Below are 20,907 nucleotides of genomic sequence, written 5' to 3'. Positions count from 1 at the left end.
GAAGCAGATTAGATGAAGTTGCCGAAAACATTTCTGTTTCAGTTTACGAAGCCTAGTTTTGTTGTGCCGTCACAACCCAGCAGTCGACCACTGACATCATACAGTTGCTACACCAGTGACTGCCCCGCCGTTCTTAGTTTGACATTCGCAGGAGCTCATCTCCCAATGTTTCAGTCCGTTTTGTGTCCAAAATCTGTCTGAGCAATACCTCATGCAGAAGTCTATCCGAGTCAACTCGACGAATGCATCTCAGTCAGCGAACTTGTCCCAGTTCCAGAACTCATGATACTGTTGCACTGGCAAGAAGATGTTCGCCATAGAGTCGTCAAGGGGAGGAATATGTGGGGAACACGAACTGGAAGAATTCACGGGATGACAGGAAAATATTTTGAGACCTCAGGGCATAATTTCCGTCGCGTTATGTCCTCAAAGACTTGCTTCAGAGCTCATAAAGTTATGGGAAGAAACTCCAGGGAGACGTTGCAAGTGTCGCTTATCTAAAATATAGTATCGTAGATCTTTTCTAACTTGATCTGTCTACATTTACAGTGTGTATACTAAGCTACTCACGATTCTGTGCTGGTACATGAGATCTTTGGGTAAATTGTAAAGTTTACGATTCTCCAAATCCTAGTAAAAAAGTTTTCAAAAAAAGATTTTTTTTCGTTTGGGTTACTAGTCTTTTGATGTGTGGTGTCACCACCAGACACCACACTTGCTAGGTGGTAGCCTTTAAATCGGCCGCGGTCCGTTAGTATACGTCGAACCCGCGTGTCGCCACTGTCAGTGATTGCAGACCGAGCGCCGCCACACGGCAGGTCTAGAGACACTTCCTAGCACTCGCCCCAGCTGTACAGCCGACTTTGTTAGCGAAGCTACACTGACAAATACGCTCCCATTTGCCGAGACGATAGTTAGCATAGCCTTCAGCTAAGTCATTTGCTACGACCTAGGAAGGCGCCATTACCAGTGCATATTGAGATTGCACTTATGTATCATCAAGAGCGATGTACAACAATTATGGATTAAAGTTAAGTATTCCAGCAACTACATTCTTTTCTTACTAGACTCAATTCCCATAACTGTTCCAGACCTCACGCCAGTCTGCGTGAGCTTATAGCACGCATTTCGGCCTCCTCTAGCAACACGGTGTTGGCTCTTCTGCCAACACATCATGATGTGTTTTATGGCCCACTCTGACTTCCTCTCTTGCGACAACCTCTTCATTTGCACCCATTGTAATCAGTTATTTGTTGGATAAATTCCAATCCCTCTCTTCCCCATAGCTTTTCCCTCTAGAGGTCCCTTCAGTACCGTATAAGTTATTCCCTGGTATCTTAATTCCTATCTATCATTTTGTCCCTTCTTCTTCTCAGTCTCTTCCACTCATTCTTCAGAGAACCGCTTTCAATCCATTTTCAGTATCCTTCTATAGCCTCACATTTCAATCGCTTTGATTCTTTTCTATTCCGTTTTTTCCGCTTTTGTTCCAGGACCTAGTCTGTTGTAACGAACTGCCTAGCGCCTGCGCGGAAAAAATGACGTCGTGTGGAAATACGTGCCGTTATCCCGATGACAGAGCACTATGGAGTCAGAAGGTACATTCGGAGTGTCGGAGGACATATTGTGCTGACACAGCCGAATATGTCCGCCACTACTTCTGTAAACGATGTTGAGACATCTTAACATCAGAGACAGGGCGTCCAGGAAAGCTGACTGGACGAGAAAACCAATCAATATGAAGTAACCATTGCCTAATGATGGTGACTGAGCACGCCAGCTTGTTATGGTATGTAGGGAAAAACGTTGCGAAGAGGAAAACACAAACCAGCTTGGCTCACATAAATACTACTCGAATCAGACCCTCCCTCTGCTGTGCACAGATGTTCTCAGCCAGTCAAGATGTTTATGTGATGCTCAACACAGCATTCTATGCCGGGCACTAACATTAGTATGATGACTGCTTGTAGTACAAGATGATACAGCCAAGTGGCATGTATCCACCTAAACAAAAGATTGTATGTAGACCACCTACTATCTTCCCACTGTCTGGTCACCTTCTGTGGGACTTTCTCACTGTGGGCGACCACCTGCATGGTGGTCGCGTGTTCGAGTCTGGGCTGGTAGCCATCCAGCTGCACAGTTGCTGCTCACCAGCCTCGGTGGGCACAAATTGTTTCTGATCACCGTCCAGAGGAGGCATATATGTCATTTAATGTCGATCATATTCGGAGTTATGGTTTAAATTCATTCCTTCTGGGCGTTGCTGTCTGTGGCTACAAGGCAGCAGAGCTACTTAGCGCTGTGTCTATTACACACACTGTCTGCGAAAGTGTGCAGACGTCACCATCTTTCCGAAATCTCGCTGACATCAGCAGCCATCGGCTGCTCCACGCTCCCCTGGCTCATAACATCACCAGGAGCTAACATCAATACAAAAAACTGTTATATTCAAGGATGTTTTGCCAGTGGCCCGCCACATGGTTCCACTCAACATGACAGCTCACAACCCACATGCAGGTGAAGGAAGCGGCGCCTTATCCTGACCTACAAACATTTGATCACTCTCCTCTGTTGACGTCAAATTTTAGACTTAACTTCATAGTCCATGATTTACTTACACATACTACTACGTTGTTTCTTCCTCAAATTAAGGCTTATGTTTGAAAGAGATTGACTTATTTTAGCTTTGGTTGCTCTCTTTTACGGTAATTGTCTGCTTTTTATATCCTAATTGTCTTATTTTTATGCATATCTTTGATTTTAGTAGCAAAATATATTCAACGAGAATTTATCACTAATCTTATTTCTGTTACTCCTTATTATTATCGTCCTCTTTTGGTTTCCTCTCAATCCATTTTCAGTGTTCATTAAACTGTTCATTCCATTCAATAGGTCCTCTAATTCCTCCTCACATTCACAGAGGATAGCACTGCTGTCAGTGAGTCGTATACTTAATATTCCTTCATCTTGAAACTGACAACTATGTACAGCACGGAATCACTGAGAATGATACTGTGGAAGTTGACCTGTACCTGAAATAAAACAACTGTAGTTTTGGAGCTGATGCTAACAGGGCATAGTTGCTATAGAGGACCAAATTTCGAACTCGTGGAACCGTTCTTCAGACTTTGTTGCAATAGCAAAAACAAGAAAAAAAAGAGAGAGGAAGAACCAAATTCATTTGTCGACACTGGTGACTCGGCCAGAACCAGCAGCTAAGCTTGACAGAGTTTGTAGCTAATTCATAGTACGCGTCCGCATTAAATTGGGTAAAGCAATCAGCAGAAGCCTTATGCGACACGAGCTTTCCGGTCGTGGCTGACTGACCTTTGTCCACGGAGTTAGCGACGAGCAGCGGAGGCAGCAGCAACAACAGCAGCGCCCACAGCGCGCGCCGGCCACGCATCCTGGCGGCCGCGCACTGCAACACACAAAGCACGTGGGTCAGCTAGCTACGTCACTGTCGTGACTGGATTCGGGAAATGCAGTTGATCAGCGGTTAACAGCATTATCATCAACGTAGCATTCAACCATAAAAAGTATTTACGTACTTGGTGATTTTTCGTTACATGAGCATTAGCAGGTGCGTGTGACTGCGTCTAAAAAACAAAACAAAAAAAAACAAAAAAAACCAATAGCCGGCCGTGGTGGCCAAGCGGTTAAAAGCGCTACAGTCTGGAACCGCGCGGCCGCTACGGTCGCAGGTTCGAATCCTGCCTCGGGCATGGATGTGTGTGATGTCCTTAGGTTAGTTAGGTTTAAGTAGTTCTAAGTTCTAGAGGACTGATGACCTTAGAACTTAAGTCTCATAGTGCTCAGAGCCATTTGAACCAAAAAACAAATTCGTCTACTAATGCTGGAGACATCTTCAAAGGATATAAATACTTCATTCGTTGTTTTTCGAACACAAACAAGCTCAGAAAGCAAGTGTTTAAACGTAGCTGCACTGAGGTCGCGTTGTGGCATTATCTAACTGCTCCCTAAGTACTCTGAGCCGCGCCGACGTGTGTTATTTAGCTTGTACTACCGAAGAATTGGCACTGTTTGATTTACAACTTGTTTAATTTCAATCACTCTTCTTTTCTTTTATAGCTTTGCTATTGCCTCTTTACACATCCCAGCACAGTAACGACTGACGTCACAATCCGATCGTTGCGCGACCACTTGTGAAGAGTTCAGCTTCTGAGTTTTAAAGACCTAACCGCATCGCTGTTAATAACTGAGTACCTAAGTTTCCGCAGCCTATTTTAACTGGAGTCAGTTTCCTTGGTGTATAATTCCAAGCAGTATTGTACACCACGAATTGGTAATTTGATCAATAGTAAACAGTCCTCCTGGGGATTGAAACTGCAGTTTTTCCAGGAGTAGCTGAGTCTAGGATAACATCTATCTCCGAATGTATGGAAACTCTGATCTGTAATACGAGGTTCCAACTCGGTTTTTAAAAGTAACTCGTTACAGCTCGTGGAACCACAAGTTTCTCAAAAATGGTTCAAATGGCTCTGAGCACTATGGGACTCAACATCTTAGGTCATAAGTCCCCTAGAACTTAGAACTACTTAAACCTAACTAACCTAAGAACATCACACACACCCATGCCCGAGGCAGGATTCGAACCTGCGACCGTAGCAGTCCCGCGGTTCCGGACTGCAGCGCCAGAACCGCTAGACCACCGCGACCGGCATACACAAGTTTCTCAGCATGTATACAAATATATGGACACATCCATAGAAACTGTCAATGAAATCCGCTGTTTGTTGTAGCAGGGGGCTCAACTGTATGGAAAAATGAAAAAAAAAAGAGAAAACGTAAATCGAAAGCGGTTTTTAGTAACGCAAAGAGATGTGCAGGAAAGAATTGGAGTCATTTACGTTGTTTCCTCCACGATTAAACTAATTGCTGAATTTTATAAATGAAAAATAACGACGATTACTTATTAGACATCCTGTAGACGGAACAGTCACACACTCCATTTCCAGGCATTTCAAATGCAGACAACTATTATCATAACTGCATCAACATACACAGTAGGATTTACCGAGTGAGGTGGCCCAGTGGTTAGCTCACTGGACTCGCATTCAGAAGGACGACGGTCCAAACCATCGTTCGGCCATCCTGATTTAGGTTTCCCATGATTTTCCTAAATTGCTTCAGGCAAATGCCAGAATGTTTCCTTTGAAAGGGCACGGCCAATTTCCTGCCCCATCATTCCCCAATCTGATGGGACCGACGACCTTGCTGTTTGGTCCCCTCCCACAAACCAACGAACCACACTAAGATTTCAACAAAAATTCGCTTGTCGAAAACTATTACTTTTATGGAAACAAATTTGGCGCAGCTTTCTAACAGATAAAAAAAAAAAAAAAAAAGCTTTTCAAGAGTGTTCCACTCTGAAGTATGAAGCGATACTGGATTTAACGTAGTAGCAATAACTGTTCACCTAGTGTGTTCCGTTGAAATCGTTCGACATATTGGTAATAGGAAAGATGTTTCTCTTACGGTTTCATAAGAAGGTAAGCGAAGGTTTTTCTAATTTTAGTGCTCTTGAACTGAATCGAGTTTCAGGGTATTTGATTGGTCTAGATGGGTATGTCAGACGTTGGACTATCAAACGTGTAATCAGTTCTATTTCGAAAAACAAATCTGTAAGGTGTGTAAGTATTAAGTCTTCTTTTGAGTGCCAGTGCTGTGGTTCATTTGTTTCCTCCAACATTTTAGCTCATTTGGAGTGCATCCAATTCTATCATGTATCTCGTATACTGGACTAGTTGCGTGCCTTCAATCAGTGGAATAACAAGAGGACAGTAGGATGACTATAAGACAAATGCTTAGACGTCGGTAGGAGCAGGTAGAAATACGGTTCCACCGTAAATGATATTTCGGAACAGTTATAAGAAGTAGTTTCGCTTACCAGTAGCACTCCTGATTTTAAATGCAGTGTGCTTTGTTCGAAAGCGAGTGCTGTCGGTCAGTATGTAGAAAACCACAAGAAAATAACTCTTTCCTTAATTGCTCCTTTACACCTATACGTATACGACTGTGATAAATGAAGAGAAAAAGATAATTCTTGGTCAAAAGCTCATTCTGAGTAAAACGCTGATTTCTGCAACCAAAAAAGAAAAAAAGTGAAACTTTTTATAACTTATGACACTCTGAACTATTTTTGGTTCAAAATGGTTCAAATGACTCTGAGCACTATGGGACTTAACATCTGAGGTCATCAGTCCCCTAAAACTTAGAATTACTTAAACCTAACTAACCTAAGGACATCACACACATCCATGCTCGAGGCAGGATTCGAACCTGCGACCGCTGCGGTCGCGCGGTTCCAGACTGTAGTGCCTAGAACCGCTTGGCCACAACGGCCGCCTACTATTTTTGGCTACGCGTACTTCTTACTGGGGGCAACGGCCTTGCCTCAGTGGATACAGCGGTTCCCGGGATATCACCGAAGTTAAGCGCTGTTGGGCGTGGCCGGCACTTGGATGGGTGTCCAGCCACCACGCGCTGTTTCCATTTTTCGGGGTGCACTCAGCCTCGTGATGCCAATTGAGGAGATACTCGACCGAATAGTAGCGGCTTTGTGGAAAATTTCATCGTAACGACCGGGAGAGCGGTGTGCTGATCCCACGCCCCACCTATCTGCGTCCTCCTCTGAGGATGACACGGCGGTCGGATGGTCCCGGTAGGCTATCCATGGCCTGACGACGGAGTGTACTTCGTACTGTATTTTCACTTCGAGGCGTAGCATGACAATCCAGGTCGTATCACTGAAACATAGATGACCTGTTGAGAAGTACGAGGTGCGCGTTTCAAGAGAGGGATTGTTGGTTCTAGGTGTGCGGCACAATGGCAGACAAATCCGTTATCAATTAGTGTGGGAGAAGTTCCCCTATCGACAATCATGATGGAACGAATGTCGTTCTCTCGTAGCTACGTAAAATACTTCATAAATAATGGAAAAGGCAATCCGGAAGGCAAATTGAATCTACGATAGAATAATAAAGAATTGAAATGGTTGTTTAAAAGAGAGTGAATGTCAGTTAAAATTTACCGTGGTCGTATGGAGAGCAAATATTTAGAAATGGCTGCGTTTGAATAAGTAAATTTGCTTTTCTGGTCGCTGCCGAGTGATTTGTAATATTCACTTTTCGATTACGCTAATGAAAGTCAGTGCACTCATCATAATGGAATAGTATCTCGTATTTGTAGATAATGATGTGTAAAGAGAGCTTAATACTTGGTATACCTATATGAAATGAGGTGTTCTAGCATAAATTTGCGTTTGGGGCGGTTCCTACCAGTGTTTACAACTCTTGTGAGTTTACCTTATTACTGCGAATCTTTCAATCATTTTATCCGGTAATCTGTGATGGTACCGTACTTAATGATGTGATACGCCAGATATATGCTATTCTGTTGTTTTATTTACAAAGGAAATAAATCCTGTGTGATGACAATGTAACGTATTTATCAGGCAGCTACTCAACTATAGTATTCTAGTAATTCTCAATTGGAGAAAATTTTCACTAATTGATTTTAAAGGCAGAAGTCACCTGAGGCTTTCATTTCATCACGACAGCTGTTGTATTCTTAACTGATTTAGAGCAGTGACTACCTGGTAGGAACAAAACTGGGTTCTGAGGTCTTTACAACAGGATTGTTCTGTGCAGTAAAAAAGCTGGTGGAAGGTTTAAGCTATTCTATTACGCACTATTAGACGTTAGACATTTACGTTTCCTCGGATGGAAGTAAAGTGACTTTTCTTTCCGCAACACAGTTTTTTTGTTATGTAGGGGGATTCTCCGTAGCCGATTACAGTCTTTCGCTGTAGTTTAGTACTAAAATGTACACTAGCAAAAAATGAAAAATTATCAAGGAGCATCAACAAAGTTTTGTTCATTTATGAAGAGACTGTCGTTCACAACTATTTCAACATATTGTGTAGCCTCCTTCAGATACAATGCAATCTCATAGTTATGAACGTCATTATGGAGGAGAATGCTTCGCATTAACACAACATGTTGCTGCAGCTGGTGGAAAACGTTGCTGAACAGGCAGATAGGGCCAGACTTCACCCAATCGTGTCCCCGCAGACTGAATGCAGAACAGATTTGACTCTCGTGCTGACTAGGGGAGTAGTCGAACATACTAGGGAGCGCGTCGTGTAACTGAGGGAGTATACTCGGGCTTTGGCCTGCTGGAGGAACATATTTCTCTGATTTGGTGGACACATTAAGAAAATTGGCTGGTTGTTATCCTGGATTTATCCTGCTATACCATGTCTTCAATCCTGCCACAATAAAACATGTAGTATTAGTAGCAGAAAGAGTGTAGCATCGAAGATAACATCAAAATTGGTGACCAGGCAGTGGAAATGATGGAATTCTGCTACCCTGGAGGCAATGTACTTTAAAAATCAAGAACAGGCAAAGACAATCTTCTCCAAAACAAGCCTATTAGAATCAAAACAATCGATGTAACTTCAGAAAGGAATTTATCAGAATGGACGTTTGCAGAACAGCGTGAACTGTAAGAAAACCAGATAGCCAGAGATTCGAAGCTTCTGATATGTGCTGTTACAGTTACTAATTGCAATGGAGTTTTCTCCACCGGGAATACCGACTTGAGACTCTCACGGAGGTAATCCACAAACTCACCACAAGACTATACAGAAACTCCAGACATTCGCAGAACCCGTTTATTCTGAATCTGGGGAACTACGACCACAACCATAGATGGAAACATAAAAGACCAAAAGACATACTTGCAAGGACATAACATCTATGGCCAAGCTTACGCAAACATAACGGCACAGGCGAGCCCCTGTTAATCAGACGCATTTACTGGATATCCAGCTGAAATACACTGCCGAATAACTGGCACCATACAGGGAAGCCGTACCGTACACTGCACGCAAACAAGCTCCACACATCCCCCACACAGTGAGATGATCTATGGCCGATCTCCCACTACTGTATAACGATATTGATTGTTCCAGGAAAGTAGCAGCCGCAGCAACTGGGACACATCGCCATCGCCTGTCACGGTAATGATGCATGATACCTATACTAACAAATCCAACCTTGCATGAACTATCGCAGCTAGTAAGCCACTACTGCTCTTACTACCCATCCCACTGTCGCAGAGGTTTTTTTCCCACGGCACGAGCCATGGCACTTTTTTCCCTCTGCTCTTCAAATCGCTACCCTCACTCGCGTTTCGTCCACTATCTATCACCTGATGGACCGTGTTAATGCGTAGCCTTACCCAGACGCACGGACAACATCACAGCCCAGCATCCTGTGATCCACCCACTAGATAACTAACATGTTTACGGAGGTGACAGTAGAACTTTTGGTTTGGTCACCACGTTGGTGCGGGCGTGGAGGGGCCCCATCTCTATCCGCAAGACCGGCGAGGAGGGAAATATGTATACACAGTAACTAAGAAGTGGGGGTACGACGATAAGACACTTGATAAATCATCTGGCTATTACGTCCACGGTACCGAAGGGAGCCATGGAGGACGGGAACACATGGAAACACTGGCAATGACGTTTTTTTCGATGGAGTCCTTGCGCAAGAAGTTCTCATTTTACTAGCCGCTTCAAATCCGGATAAATTATCAGGCTTTCAACGATCATCTGCATCATCGACGTCTTGGGCTAAAACTGACTTGTGAGTTAGCGAGGCTCCCACTTTTACATTCACAGGACGGCATCTGACGGGCTGTATTGCATCATGGTGTCAACACGAAAGGGCTGGCGCTGCAGGCAATACTGGATAGAGAGCTCAAACAAAATCTGTGGATGTAGAGGGCAGTGTCTCAGTACGCGCCAGTTCACTACAGTTTAACCCCCTGACGATGACAATGGAGGCAATCATCGAAAGCTTGGAATTTTATCAGAATCTGACACTGGGAGTAAACCGAGAACTTCCCATGCAAGAGGAAGCACTGACTGGAAAGTGGGATAAGAGGGCAAGATATCTGATAAAGCATGTGCGTATAGCGCTGATGGTACCAAAGGGAGCATGGAGAGTAAAAACCTGAAGTATATAGAATAAAAAATGAAGTTGTGGAGGGTAACTGGTACTCCGAGATGAAGAGACTAACACAAGGAAAGGACTTTCCCGCTTGAAGCCAATCATAAAACGAAGAAGCAATTGTATTTCTTCCATTAACATCAACGTTGTACGGACGTCCAATGTAGCCTACGACTTGTCAACGTCAAGGTAGCCAGATTTCACCATGTATTGAAATTTGGACTACGGCTTCTCTGAATAAAGCCGGTTACGTATTTCGCTGCCCTATACATTCTGACTGTTAGCTACCACCTTGTGCAAGTCGCACTCGCCAAATCCAACGCTCTTGCAGTAAAGACAACTTCACGCCACACCGCATCACCGTTGTGGGTTTTGCACTGATGACATATCAAGGAAATGTCCACGTTACCCTAACCCCAGATTGTAGGAAACGATTCTTGATGGTCGTAACTGAAACTGAAAGTGATTTTGTAGTTCTATTTGGAACTGCTCCTCTGCTGTGACTGTCCAGATGCGGATATGCATGCTGCTTTAGTGGCGAACGAGAACGACTAGTATCTTGATTTCTTGGGACCACAGACACCATTGTTCAAACACAGCCGGGCATCTCAAGTCCATCGAGCTGTGTATGTCTCCATACAGACCGTCCAAACACATACAGGTCGAAAATCTAAAACAGCTAAGACTTACGTAATTGCTCTAATTTCCACTCAACGACACAGTTGTGGAATATAAAAAAAAATACATGGGTTTCCTGAATAATTGGACAGGTTACAGTATCTCAAACGCACAGGCTATGACCTATGACGCTTCATACTCAATAGTACGTTTCTGCTGAGTCCACATTGAGTGCCTACTCCATGTATGTGTTGTATTTTCTACGTCACTTCTCTGGGAGAGGGGGAGGTTCATTTATCATTTCACGTTTTATGCTAGTATAGGTACAGTGTGTTTTAATGTATTACCATAAAATGTCTAGGGGTGACAGATCACGACAAGAGAAACAAGTTTTATTAAAGAGAAAACGTGTGCTAAAGCTTCCCGAGAAAGTAAGGCGTCCTTTGTTATCGGTTATGCCCCTGAAATGCAGCAGTGCATAGGGACTCTGCGGCGTGCTTGTGTCTTCAGTGTTGCCTACAGTCCTGTCATCCACTCAATATGAAAGGAGGTAGGCTCAGAAATATTAAGGTTTCTGAATTGCGTCTGGAATATCTTTGTTCTCTTAAAGATCCTCATTCTTAAAGTTTTCTTATTGAATATCACTAACATTTTTCTATGTTAGCCACTATGCAGCCCACCTGGTTAGCAGACCCTGCTAGTTCATTGAACTCTCAGGGTCGGCGAATACCACCGGGAAAAATCATTGAAAGTTTTCTCTCCACAAAAGTTGTTCCCATGACGTGGTCTATCACCCCTACAGGTTTTATGGAAAGACTTTGAAATACCCTATGTTTAGTATCAGGAGGATTTGGTTTCCACGCTTTACTTTTTATAGCTCCGTAACAGAGTGTTAGAGGTATGTGCTGCCTGCGATATGTAAGCTATAAGAGAATCTGAGACCAAAGAGCAGTGTTGACTGCAGTACGAACTGTGTAGCAGTAGCAGTAAGTCGTTGCTAGCGAGCAGTCGCCTGTCTGCGCTAGTCTTTCCTGTCTGGTGTACCATGTTGGCTGGGCCGGTCGCGGTGCAGCGATGCCGAAGCCTGAGTATTATTGTATAAGGTTAAAAAGCAGCCTCGCGCATATCTAGTAATGTTATGTAAAGTCCCATGTAAATCTTTTAAAAATGTCCTAATAATAATGTTCGTGACATAAAGTAATTTGTAACAAACATTCATTTCAATTTAAAGAATTTACTAATTTCTTCAATCCATTCCTATTGTTGCAAAAGAAAAATCAGTTGCTTCCTTTCATAAAATGACAAATCTATTGGGCAGCATTGCACAGAGCTGTCCCGGAAAACTTTTATATAAGAGCAGATATATTCGCCGTTTTTATTGAGGTAAGAATTTTTCCTTTTTTATTCAGAATAATCTTACAGGGCCATGACGCAGCGTTGCTGTCGTCCAAATTCTACCAGGTTACTGAATTTATTTTTTATTACGAGGTTTAGGAATTTTTCTGTTTCGATTTTACATTAAATGGGAACTAATTTTGTTCTGAGGTTACACAAAAATTAGAATCGCTATCGATTATTATTATTTATTTTATTAAATTTTGTGGGGAGTTTACAAGAGATTTGTGTGCTCCTGACAAATTTGCTATCGATGCACAGTTTACAGTATATTTGTGCCCCTCAGTACAGCATTATCAAGGCAAATACCTGCGTTCGAATCCCAGTCTGGTTAAAAGTTCGTGTCTATTAGGCAGTTAGACTTTTTTTACTTGTATTTTATCCCATATTTCGCACAGATCAGTAAAGACAGTGGCACTGGCTACTATAGTGCTTAGTATTTATCCAGACATATTGTCGCTCTTATTACAACTGGTACAAAAGATCGGATTATTTCCTGAAGCCCGTACATTTTGTCACATAGTGAGATAATAGCCGATGAAGCGGCGTATGACTGATTTATGTCAGTTTTCTCACCAGCCATCAATAGCAACAACTTCGCTATTTGTTATTTTTATTTAAATCTGTGCCGACTGAAAAAGTCTTCACTGTTGCGACGTATCCGAAATCACGCACGGCATGTGACTGTGGCGCCTCCTGAACCTAGTCAGCTGGTGTCACAGTGGCGGCCTTACACATCCTCCTTCGGCGTGTAAGCACCATCGAGTGGGCCTGCTCTCTGCAGGCCACCAATTCTAACGTCTTTCCGTTCGTGTCTCCTTGGTCCACATCATCAACAGAGGAGGCTACTATCGAGTAATCTAATGTATTAATGTGTAACTCGCTAGCTGCGTAGAAGTGCTGAATGGCCTTGTTTGTTAGTCAGAAAGGCCTTGGATATTATTCCGAAAACAGTTGGGGCCGTTAGCTTAAGAAACGTTGATTGCCTCAAGAGCTTATGAGAACGGTGGCTGCAGTGTTGCTGATTTGCTGTATTTAATCAGGACGCCGTTATATGACGTATCGTGAGCAATACTGTATAATTTTCATTTGCCTTGAGCTGTTGGTATGGGTTAACTGCTGATAAGTGCTGACGGTTCTTTGATGTACGTAAAACTTTTTTAGAGTTTAATGCCACTTATTTCTCGAGTGTTATTTTTCATGCTTGGATACTAGGTGATTTATGTGTTTAAACCATACTGTTTTATTAAAGAAGATATGACTGTTGCTATGGTGCTTTCTCTGAAGTTATTTTAGGTTGATTTCTTGTATCCTCAGAGCGAAGTATGGAAGCTTATAATTTCGTCATGATTAGATGAGAGTTTTCTAGGTCAGCATCAGTCGTAATACAATCTATTTTCTATTCTTGATCAAGATTTCAGCTAACAGTGCAGTCATTAGACTCAACGTAATTATAACTACACGTAATTATAACTACACCTATTCCAACGTAATTTAGGCTTGTACTATAACGCAGTGACGACAGCTGCACTGTTAACTGAAATCTAGATATGCAGTAAAAAATAAAAAAGGCAGATAATATTACGACCGATGCTGACCTCCTTTCTATCCTGGATTACATCACGGTCTTGGGACACAATCATTCCCATGGAATCGGCCATGTTGAGCTTTCTGTTAATGAGTACCGCTCCTTTTGTAGTAATGAAATCGAGATAGCAATATGCTTTTGAGAAAGTGTAATTTGGAAGAAATGTATCGCACCCTCTGATTCATTTAATCTGTTTCTAATTTGAGACCTAATCCAGACAGTACATCTGTGTTGCATACTTACAATGTTTTTGGGGATTCCAAACCAGAATCGGTAAAAACGAAACCCTTACTGAATCACTTTGTCCGACTGTTAAAAACCATTTTTCTGAGGAATGAATAGTCATACCAAGTTGAAATTAATGTTACGTATTACAGTCTACAGTCCCTTGGAAGTGTTAGAAAAGTGAAGTTTCTAAGTCGACGCACTCAAAAAATACCGTCCTTTATGTCACATATTTTGATATTCACAGGAACGGGCAGACGTATCAAGCTGAAATGTATGTCACATACCAAGGGCTACGGTCCCTTGGCGATATAATAAACCTTAGCTTCTAAATCAAGTCAGTGAAAAGGTGCGGCCGTTTATGTAAAATATTTTGTTATGGTGTAGAATAGCATCCGGTCACAGTACAAGCTGATTTTATTTACTTCATGACAGCGGGCTTGTGACGATCTTCAGTTCGCTTACATTTACGTATATGTATCCATACTGAGAGTTTGAAATCATTGTTTAAATCAAAAACAAATAATGTGATAATGGCCAAATACGCAGAAATGAAACACTTGGAAGTCGCTGAGCGACATGCGTTGTAAAATATTAGAGTACTTACACTCAGCTCGTGTTTCCACATCGTTTTCGCATCAAGTTTATCACATTTATTGTCAAAAATATTTCGTTTTTTACACATTAACTGTACATTAAGTGCCATGCTATTTATTGGTGCTTACTAGTTAGTAACATGTAAATAGCCACTAATTTATCAGAGACATAATATAGAAGCAGCAATAATTGTAAAACAGTGTGGTAAATGTAATGTGAATATATATAGATACGCCAACTTTACAACATGGATGTTGGTGCACCTCTTCAGCGACTTTTAGTAGTCTCGCCTCGTTTGCCACAGGTGAGACGTCGTCCTCTTCTCGCTCTCCGTGACAGGAATATATTTCAGAGGAGCACACCGGCGCCGTGAGGCGTGCAGCGGCCGCCACCCGCCCGGCACCGGTTTCAGTTTCTCTGAGCACAATAGCAATTGTTAGCAGCCGAGAACGGGGCCGAGCCAGAGGCTAGGCTGCTGCCTGCTGCTTCGGATGCCGGCCGCACGCTACTGTCCCGCTCGGCGCGGCTGCGGGGCGGCACCGCAATGCGATTACCGATACAAGGCGCCCCTCACAATATCTTCGTTCCCGGCCTTTCTGCGGCGCGCCGCCCGGGATCGTCTTTCCCTCGCGGCTCGGCGCCGAACGTCGGAAAGCCCGGCGCTGCCGCATTAAGCCGGGCCGGGCCGCGCTACCTGGCCCGCCCCCACCCGGCAGGGCGCGGAAGCCCGTAATCAGGCATCTTTCACCCGGCGGCTGCCGCGCTCTGATCCGATACGTAATGCCGACAATACCTGCCCGCGACCGCCTATTTACATTTAAATGACTATTTCACGTCGCGAAATAACCGTAACGAGCCGTGGCTGACATCGCCCCTAGGGGAGCACCTCAGCTGAAATTTGTTATGTAGATTCGAGAATTACCCTTTTCGGTACTGTAAGCTGTATTCAACTGTACGACACTCTTTCTACCACTCCTGTTCCTTACGTCTCACTGATGTCTCATTCTAAGGTGATACGCAGCAGTCTCACGAAGTGCTGTCACCAGAAACAAAGCTGGCGTTGCTAGTATTACAAGCAACACTGTTTCGACACCATACTGTAAATTTCAGGTTCACATAATTTTACTAAATATTATTTCATATGGCTACACACGTCGCAGGTGTAATTCCTTTTGTGCCGTTGAGGTTAGGTGGCGAGGTTCTGCCGACAAATATACAGATGAAAGGTGTGTGTGTGTGTGTGTGTGTGTGTGTGTGTGTGTGTGTGTGTGTGTGTGTGTGTGTGTGTGTGTGTGTGTGTACACATAATTTTACAGGTAATTTTCATGTTTTTTTATGTTTACAGGACGCACATGTAATATTTCTGTCGTGCATTTATGCGCGGGCAGCCTCATCGGATACTATGCGCTGCAAGGAGACTAGTTCGGTCGTCTTTGCTCTGCAAAGATACGTGGGTGTTCAGCCTTGATCGAGAGGAGAGGAGATAGTGAGTTGTGTCACGGCAGTGAGTTTGTACAGGAAGGATGCAGAACATGGTACACTTTGGAATTGTTTAATTGATCTGATGGAAGATATTATTGCTACAAAAGGAAATTATCATTATGCATTGAATGAGATGGTTTTCCTAACATAGATACTATTTTGAGAAGATTGAGATTCAAGGTGACGAATAAACATATTTTACTTTACTGCGGCAGGGTTTAGTTAGGCATTCTTGGCTCAACACAGACATCCAAATCAGAAACTTCTTGCTATTTTTATAAAGTTTTGTTACAGCCATTGTCAGTGGATTTGAAAAGAATTTAATAATTAGCATTTTTCCGATAGAATAAATTTTCGTACTGAGTTAGCCTACATTATTTTCTCCAATGTTAACTGTAATTTGTAAAGGAATGTATTCTTATTGTTTGCTAAGCCTTCAATGATGAAATTTTGTAAATGTTAAAGTGTCAAGAAAAATTTTTGAGGTGCTTTTTTAATACAGTGTCTTGAGAAGAATTTTTGTCTAAAGGGTAGCTCAGATTATTCGGCACATTATCCAGCTTTCATTACCTGATGAACATTGTTTTCTACGAGAGAGAGAACTTTTATGAGAACCAAGTTTGTATTGCATGTAATTAAGAGATCGCATTGCATTACTTCGATTCTCTGTAGTTGGCAGCAACTCAGAACTGAGAGAGCAGTTGCATAGCTTTTCCCATAGCGACACAAGCAAACCAAATACAAGTGATACGAGTTTTCTGTTTCACAGCGTCGATTAACAGTGTTGAGTTTAATTATTCTCATTAAAGTTCAGAGCTAGTTTTGTTTTAACAGGCATACTTGTCTCACATAGGGCATATTTCATTTACATTCACGCAGTCATAATTGCTACTTATTCTCGCTGAGAAATTTAATTTTTACTGTAAACTTGAGGTTAGCTTATGCAAATATTTCATATATATGAATGGAAGGTTCTGTATGCAACAACTTACATTCGCCGGCCGAAGTGGCCGTGCGGTTCTAGGCGCTGCAGTCTGGAACCGCGAGACCGCTTCGGTCGTAGGTTCGAATCCTGCCTCGGGCTTGGATGTATGTGACGTCCTTAGGTTAGTTAGGTTTAACTAGTTCTAAGTTCTAGGAGACTATTGACCTCAGAAGTTGAGTCCCATAGTGCTCAGAGGCATTTGAACCAGTTTTGAACTTACATTCGTAAACAGATTGTACCAGCAGAAAGAGGAAAAGCAATAAGGTGCACATCCACATAACCTTCTTTATCCTTTTTATTTATTAAGATAACTTTCGCTGTGGGTTACACCCTTTTTATACTTGAACATGGCTTACGTAGTTTGAAATACTGTGTTACTTACGAATGGAGCGAATATACACTGGCGAGCCTAAACATTATAAACACTGCCCACATCCACACTGAATACTACGTAGTGGTACTCTGGGCACGTCAAATGTTAACGAAGAGGTATAAGAGGACCTGTGACGAATAGGAAATTATTCTAGCGACGGTACTGGCCGCGAATCTGGAAATGCACTACCATAAGCGAATTTGACAATCTGCATTATTATGGCCAGACTTACACTATGTGATCAAAAGTATCCGGACAACCGCACAAACATACGTTTTTAATATTACGTGCAATTTGCTGCCACCTACTGCCAGGCACCCCATATCAGCGACATCAGTAGTCATTAGACATTGTGAGAGAGCAGAATCGGGCGCTACGCGGAACTCACGGACTTCGAAAGTGGTCAGGTGATTGTGTGCCACTTGTGTCATACGTCTGTAGGCGAGATTTCCACATTCCCTACGTCCATTGTTTCCGATGTGACAGTGAAGTGGAAACGTGAAGGGACACGTACAGCACAAAAGCGTACAGGTCGACCTGTTCTGTTGACTGACAGAGACCGCCGACAGTTGAAGAGGCACACGTCTATCCAGTCCATCGCACAGGAATTCCAAACTGCATCAGGATCCACATCAAGTTCTATGAGTTAGGCGGGAGGTGAGAAAGCTTGGATTTCATGGTCGAGTGGCTGCTCATAAGCCACACATCTCACCGGTAAATGCCAAACGATGCCTCACTTGGTGTAAGGGGCGTAAAACATTGGACGATTAAACAGTGAAGAAACGTTGTGTGAAGTGACGAATAACGGTACACAATGTGGCGATCCGATGTCAGGGTTTGGGTATGGCGAATGCCCTGTGAATGTCATCTGCCAGCGTGTGTAGTGCGAACAGTAAAAAATGGCACTGAGCACTATGCGACTTAACTTCTGAGGTCATCAGTCGCCTAGAACTTAGAACTAATTAAACCTAACTAACCTAAGGACAGCACACACATCCATGCCCGAGGCAAGATTCGAACCTGCGACCGTAGCGGTCGCTCGGTTCCAGACTGTAGCGCCTAGAACCTCACGGTCACTCCGGCTGGCGCGAACAGTAAAATTTGGAGGCGGTGGTGTTTTGGTGTGGTCGTGTTTTTCATGGAGGGGGCTTGCACCCCTTGTGGATCTGGGTTGCACTTTCACAAGCACAGGCCTACATTAATGTTTCAAGCACCTCCTCGATTCCCACTGTTGAAGTGCAATTATGGGAAGGCGACTGCATCTTTCAGCACGACCGAGCACCTGTTCATAATGCGCGGTCTATGGCGGAGCGGCTACACGACAATGACATCCCTGTGATGGACTGGCCTTCACTGAGTCCTGACTTGAATCCTACTGTGGCAGAGCGGTTCTAGGCTTTCAGTCCGGAACCGCGCTGCTGCTACGGTCGCAGGTTCGAATCCTGCCTCGGGCATGGATGTGTATGATGTCCTGAGGTTAGTTAGGTTTAAGTAGTTCTACGTCTATGGGACTGATGACCATCAGATGGTAAGTCCCATAGTGCTTAGAGCCATTTTGAGCCTTGGAATAGCGAAGTCTTTCGACTGTTCACCAACTATTATCGTGAGCATCTATATTAAAGTGGCTGGAGGACAGTGAAAGGTGACATGTTTTCCTCGACGCGGAACATGGCGGTCGGAGGCTTCCGTGCTCTGTACAGCAGGACAGGCGGTGGTCTGTGGCACATCTGACGACACAGTGCAATGCTGGTGCGGGCATAGTTGTTTAGCAGCACGCAGATTAGCGTACATTGGTCAGCATGGGGTCTCAAATATGGACCCCTACGTATCCTCGTTAGCCCAACGATATTGTTAATGACGACTGCATTGACTATGGGAGTATTGAAATTGGACCGTGGATCAATGTAAACGTACCGCTTGGATACGTGAATCATATATCTTGCTACAGTAGGACAATAGTCGCATGCGGATACGCCGTCATCAAGGCAAACGGCTGCTCAAAACGTATAGTTCAAATGGTTCTGAGCACTAAGGGTCTTAACATCTAAGGTCATCAGTCCCCTAGCACTTAGAACTACTTAAACCTAACTAACCTCAGGACATCACACATATCCATGCCCGTGGCAGGAATCGAACCTGCGACCGTAGCGGTCGCGCGGTTCCAGACTGAAGTGCCTAGAACCGCTCGGCCACACCGGCCTGCGATTCTATAATTGTTTGGTGTGTGTGTGTGTGTGTGTGTGTGTGTGTATGAGGTATCCCACTGCTCTTCTCACCACAGCCCTGCCACGTGTTCGCACGTCGTCTGGGCGCTAGTCATGTGGGACGTGACCTGAAATGCCTGTTACATAGCTTTTTCTATCAGAACTTCAGTTTTTACTCGCTCGCCGACTATAGGGGTTTGACGTCTCAACATACAGGTCGTTAGAGAAGTATCAATAGTTGGGTATTGATACGGACCATGGAAGTCAATCATGGAAATTCTCCTCAACGTACTTGTACATCAACCGTATGCCAGCAATAATTTTGTTGCGAGATGCCGACGAAGGTTAGACTTAATTACATTATAGTGCCCAATACTTTACAGATACATAAAAGAGGAAAATAACAGCGAAGAAACCTTGGGTAACATAATTTATACTTCAGTTTATCGAGGGCCCAAGGAAATAAAAATATTTCAGGCAAACATTTCGGAATGAAGTAAATAGGAAATAGAGGCGGCCAAGCCGAAATGGGTCCAGGAAAAATGCGATGAAATCGAAAAGGGAATATCGTTGGAAGAACTGATTGAGCATGTTGAAATACAGGGTCTCCTAGAAACGTTGCGAAAAACATCTGGATGTGGGATATATGATAAGGATGAGAACAGCATAGCAACCCATGGCCGCAAGCATCAGGGGTAAGTGGTAGCAGAGGTCGAAGAACGGAAAGGAAACAAGAGTGGGATTCATTTGAGTCATTTATTGGTCAGAATGTATACAAATGGTGTACGACAGGCATACCGCTCTAATCTTACAACAGATGCTCGACGTTTTCACCATCTGATGCCACATTTGTATGACACCGACTGAGCACTGACTACACTGACTGCCGAATACGCTCAAACGCACCAGAAGTTTATTTGACTGCAGCAGCTGCACAAACGATTCTTGCGACGAGATTCATTTAAAACTCCGGAGGATCGAAATACGTAAGAGGTTTCATGGCTCCCCACAGAACGAAAGGCTCGATGATTCTGGTGAGCGTGGAGGCCAAGGTTCCGGTCCACCACGCGCAGTCTATCAATATGGGAATGACCTTTTCGGGTGCCTATGAACAGACAGTCCAAAATGAGCAGGCGCCCCATCGTGCTGGAACAAATGCTGCGCCTCACATTTGCTAGATCATCATCAAGCATGGCGGGAAGAACCTATTCCAGAAAGGACTGATAACTCGCGGCGGTCAAGCGGGATGGTGAAAGGTACTCCCCGACTAAGCAGTCGCAAACCAAACCCTCCCACATACTGACTTCGAAGCGATGTTGTCCTGCGTGTTGCCACACTCTGTGGGATTCTCTGCTGCCCGCAGATACTCACTGTGGTGATTTAACACGCCA

The 20,907-nt window shown here is 43.6% G+C and overlaps 1 protein-coding gene across 3 annotated transcripts in view; it reads right to left on the bottom strand.

Annotated features, from left to right (window-relative positions):
- The window catches only part of LOC126191410 (hemicentin-2-like), a 1,933,978-nt gene that overhangs the window by 876,144 nt on the left and 1,036,927 nt on the right, over positions 1-20,907 (bottom strand). For all 3 annotated transcript variants that reach the window (XM_049932279.1, XM_049932278.1, XM_049932280.1), the window contains one exon: positions 3,331-3,424. In XM_049932279.1, coding sequence (XP_049788236.1) covers positions 3,331-3,409 — 79 coding nt within the window. In that variant the 5' untranslated portion in view covers positions 3,410-3,424. The remainder of the gene's footprint in view (positions 1-3,330; positions 3,425-20,907) is intronic.

This window comes from Schistocerca cancellata, chromosome 6 (assembly GCF_023864275.1).
Source record: "Schistocerca cancellata isolate TAMUIC-IGC-003103 chromosome 6, iqSchCanc2.1, whole genome shotgun sequence".
Taxonomy (NCBI): Eukaryota; Metazoa; Arthropoda; class Insecta; order Orthoptera; family Acrididae; genus Schistocerca; species Schistocerca cancellata.
This window is presented reverse-complemented; position numbering and strand designations above follow the sequence as displayed.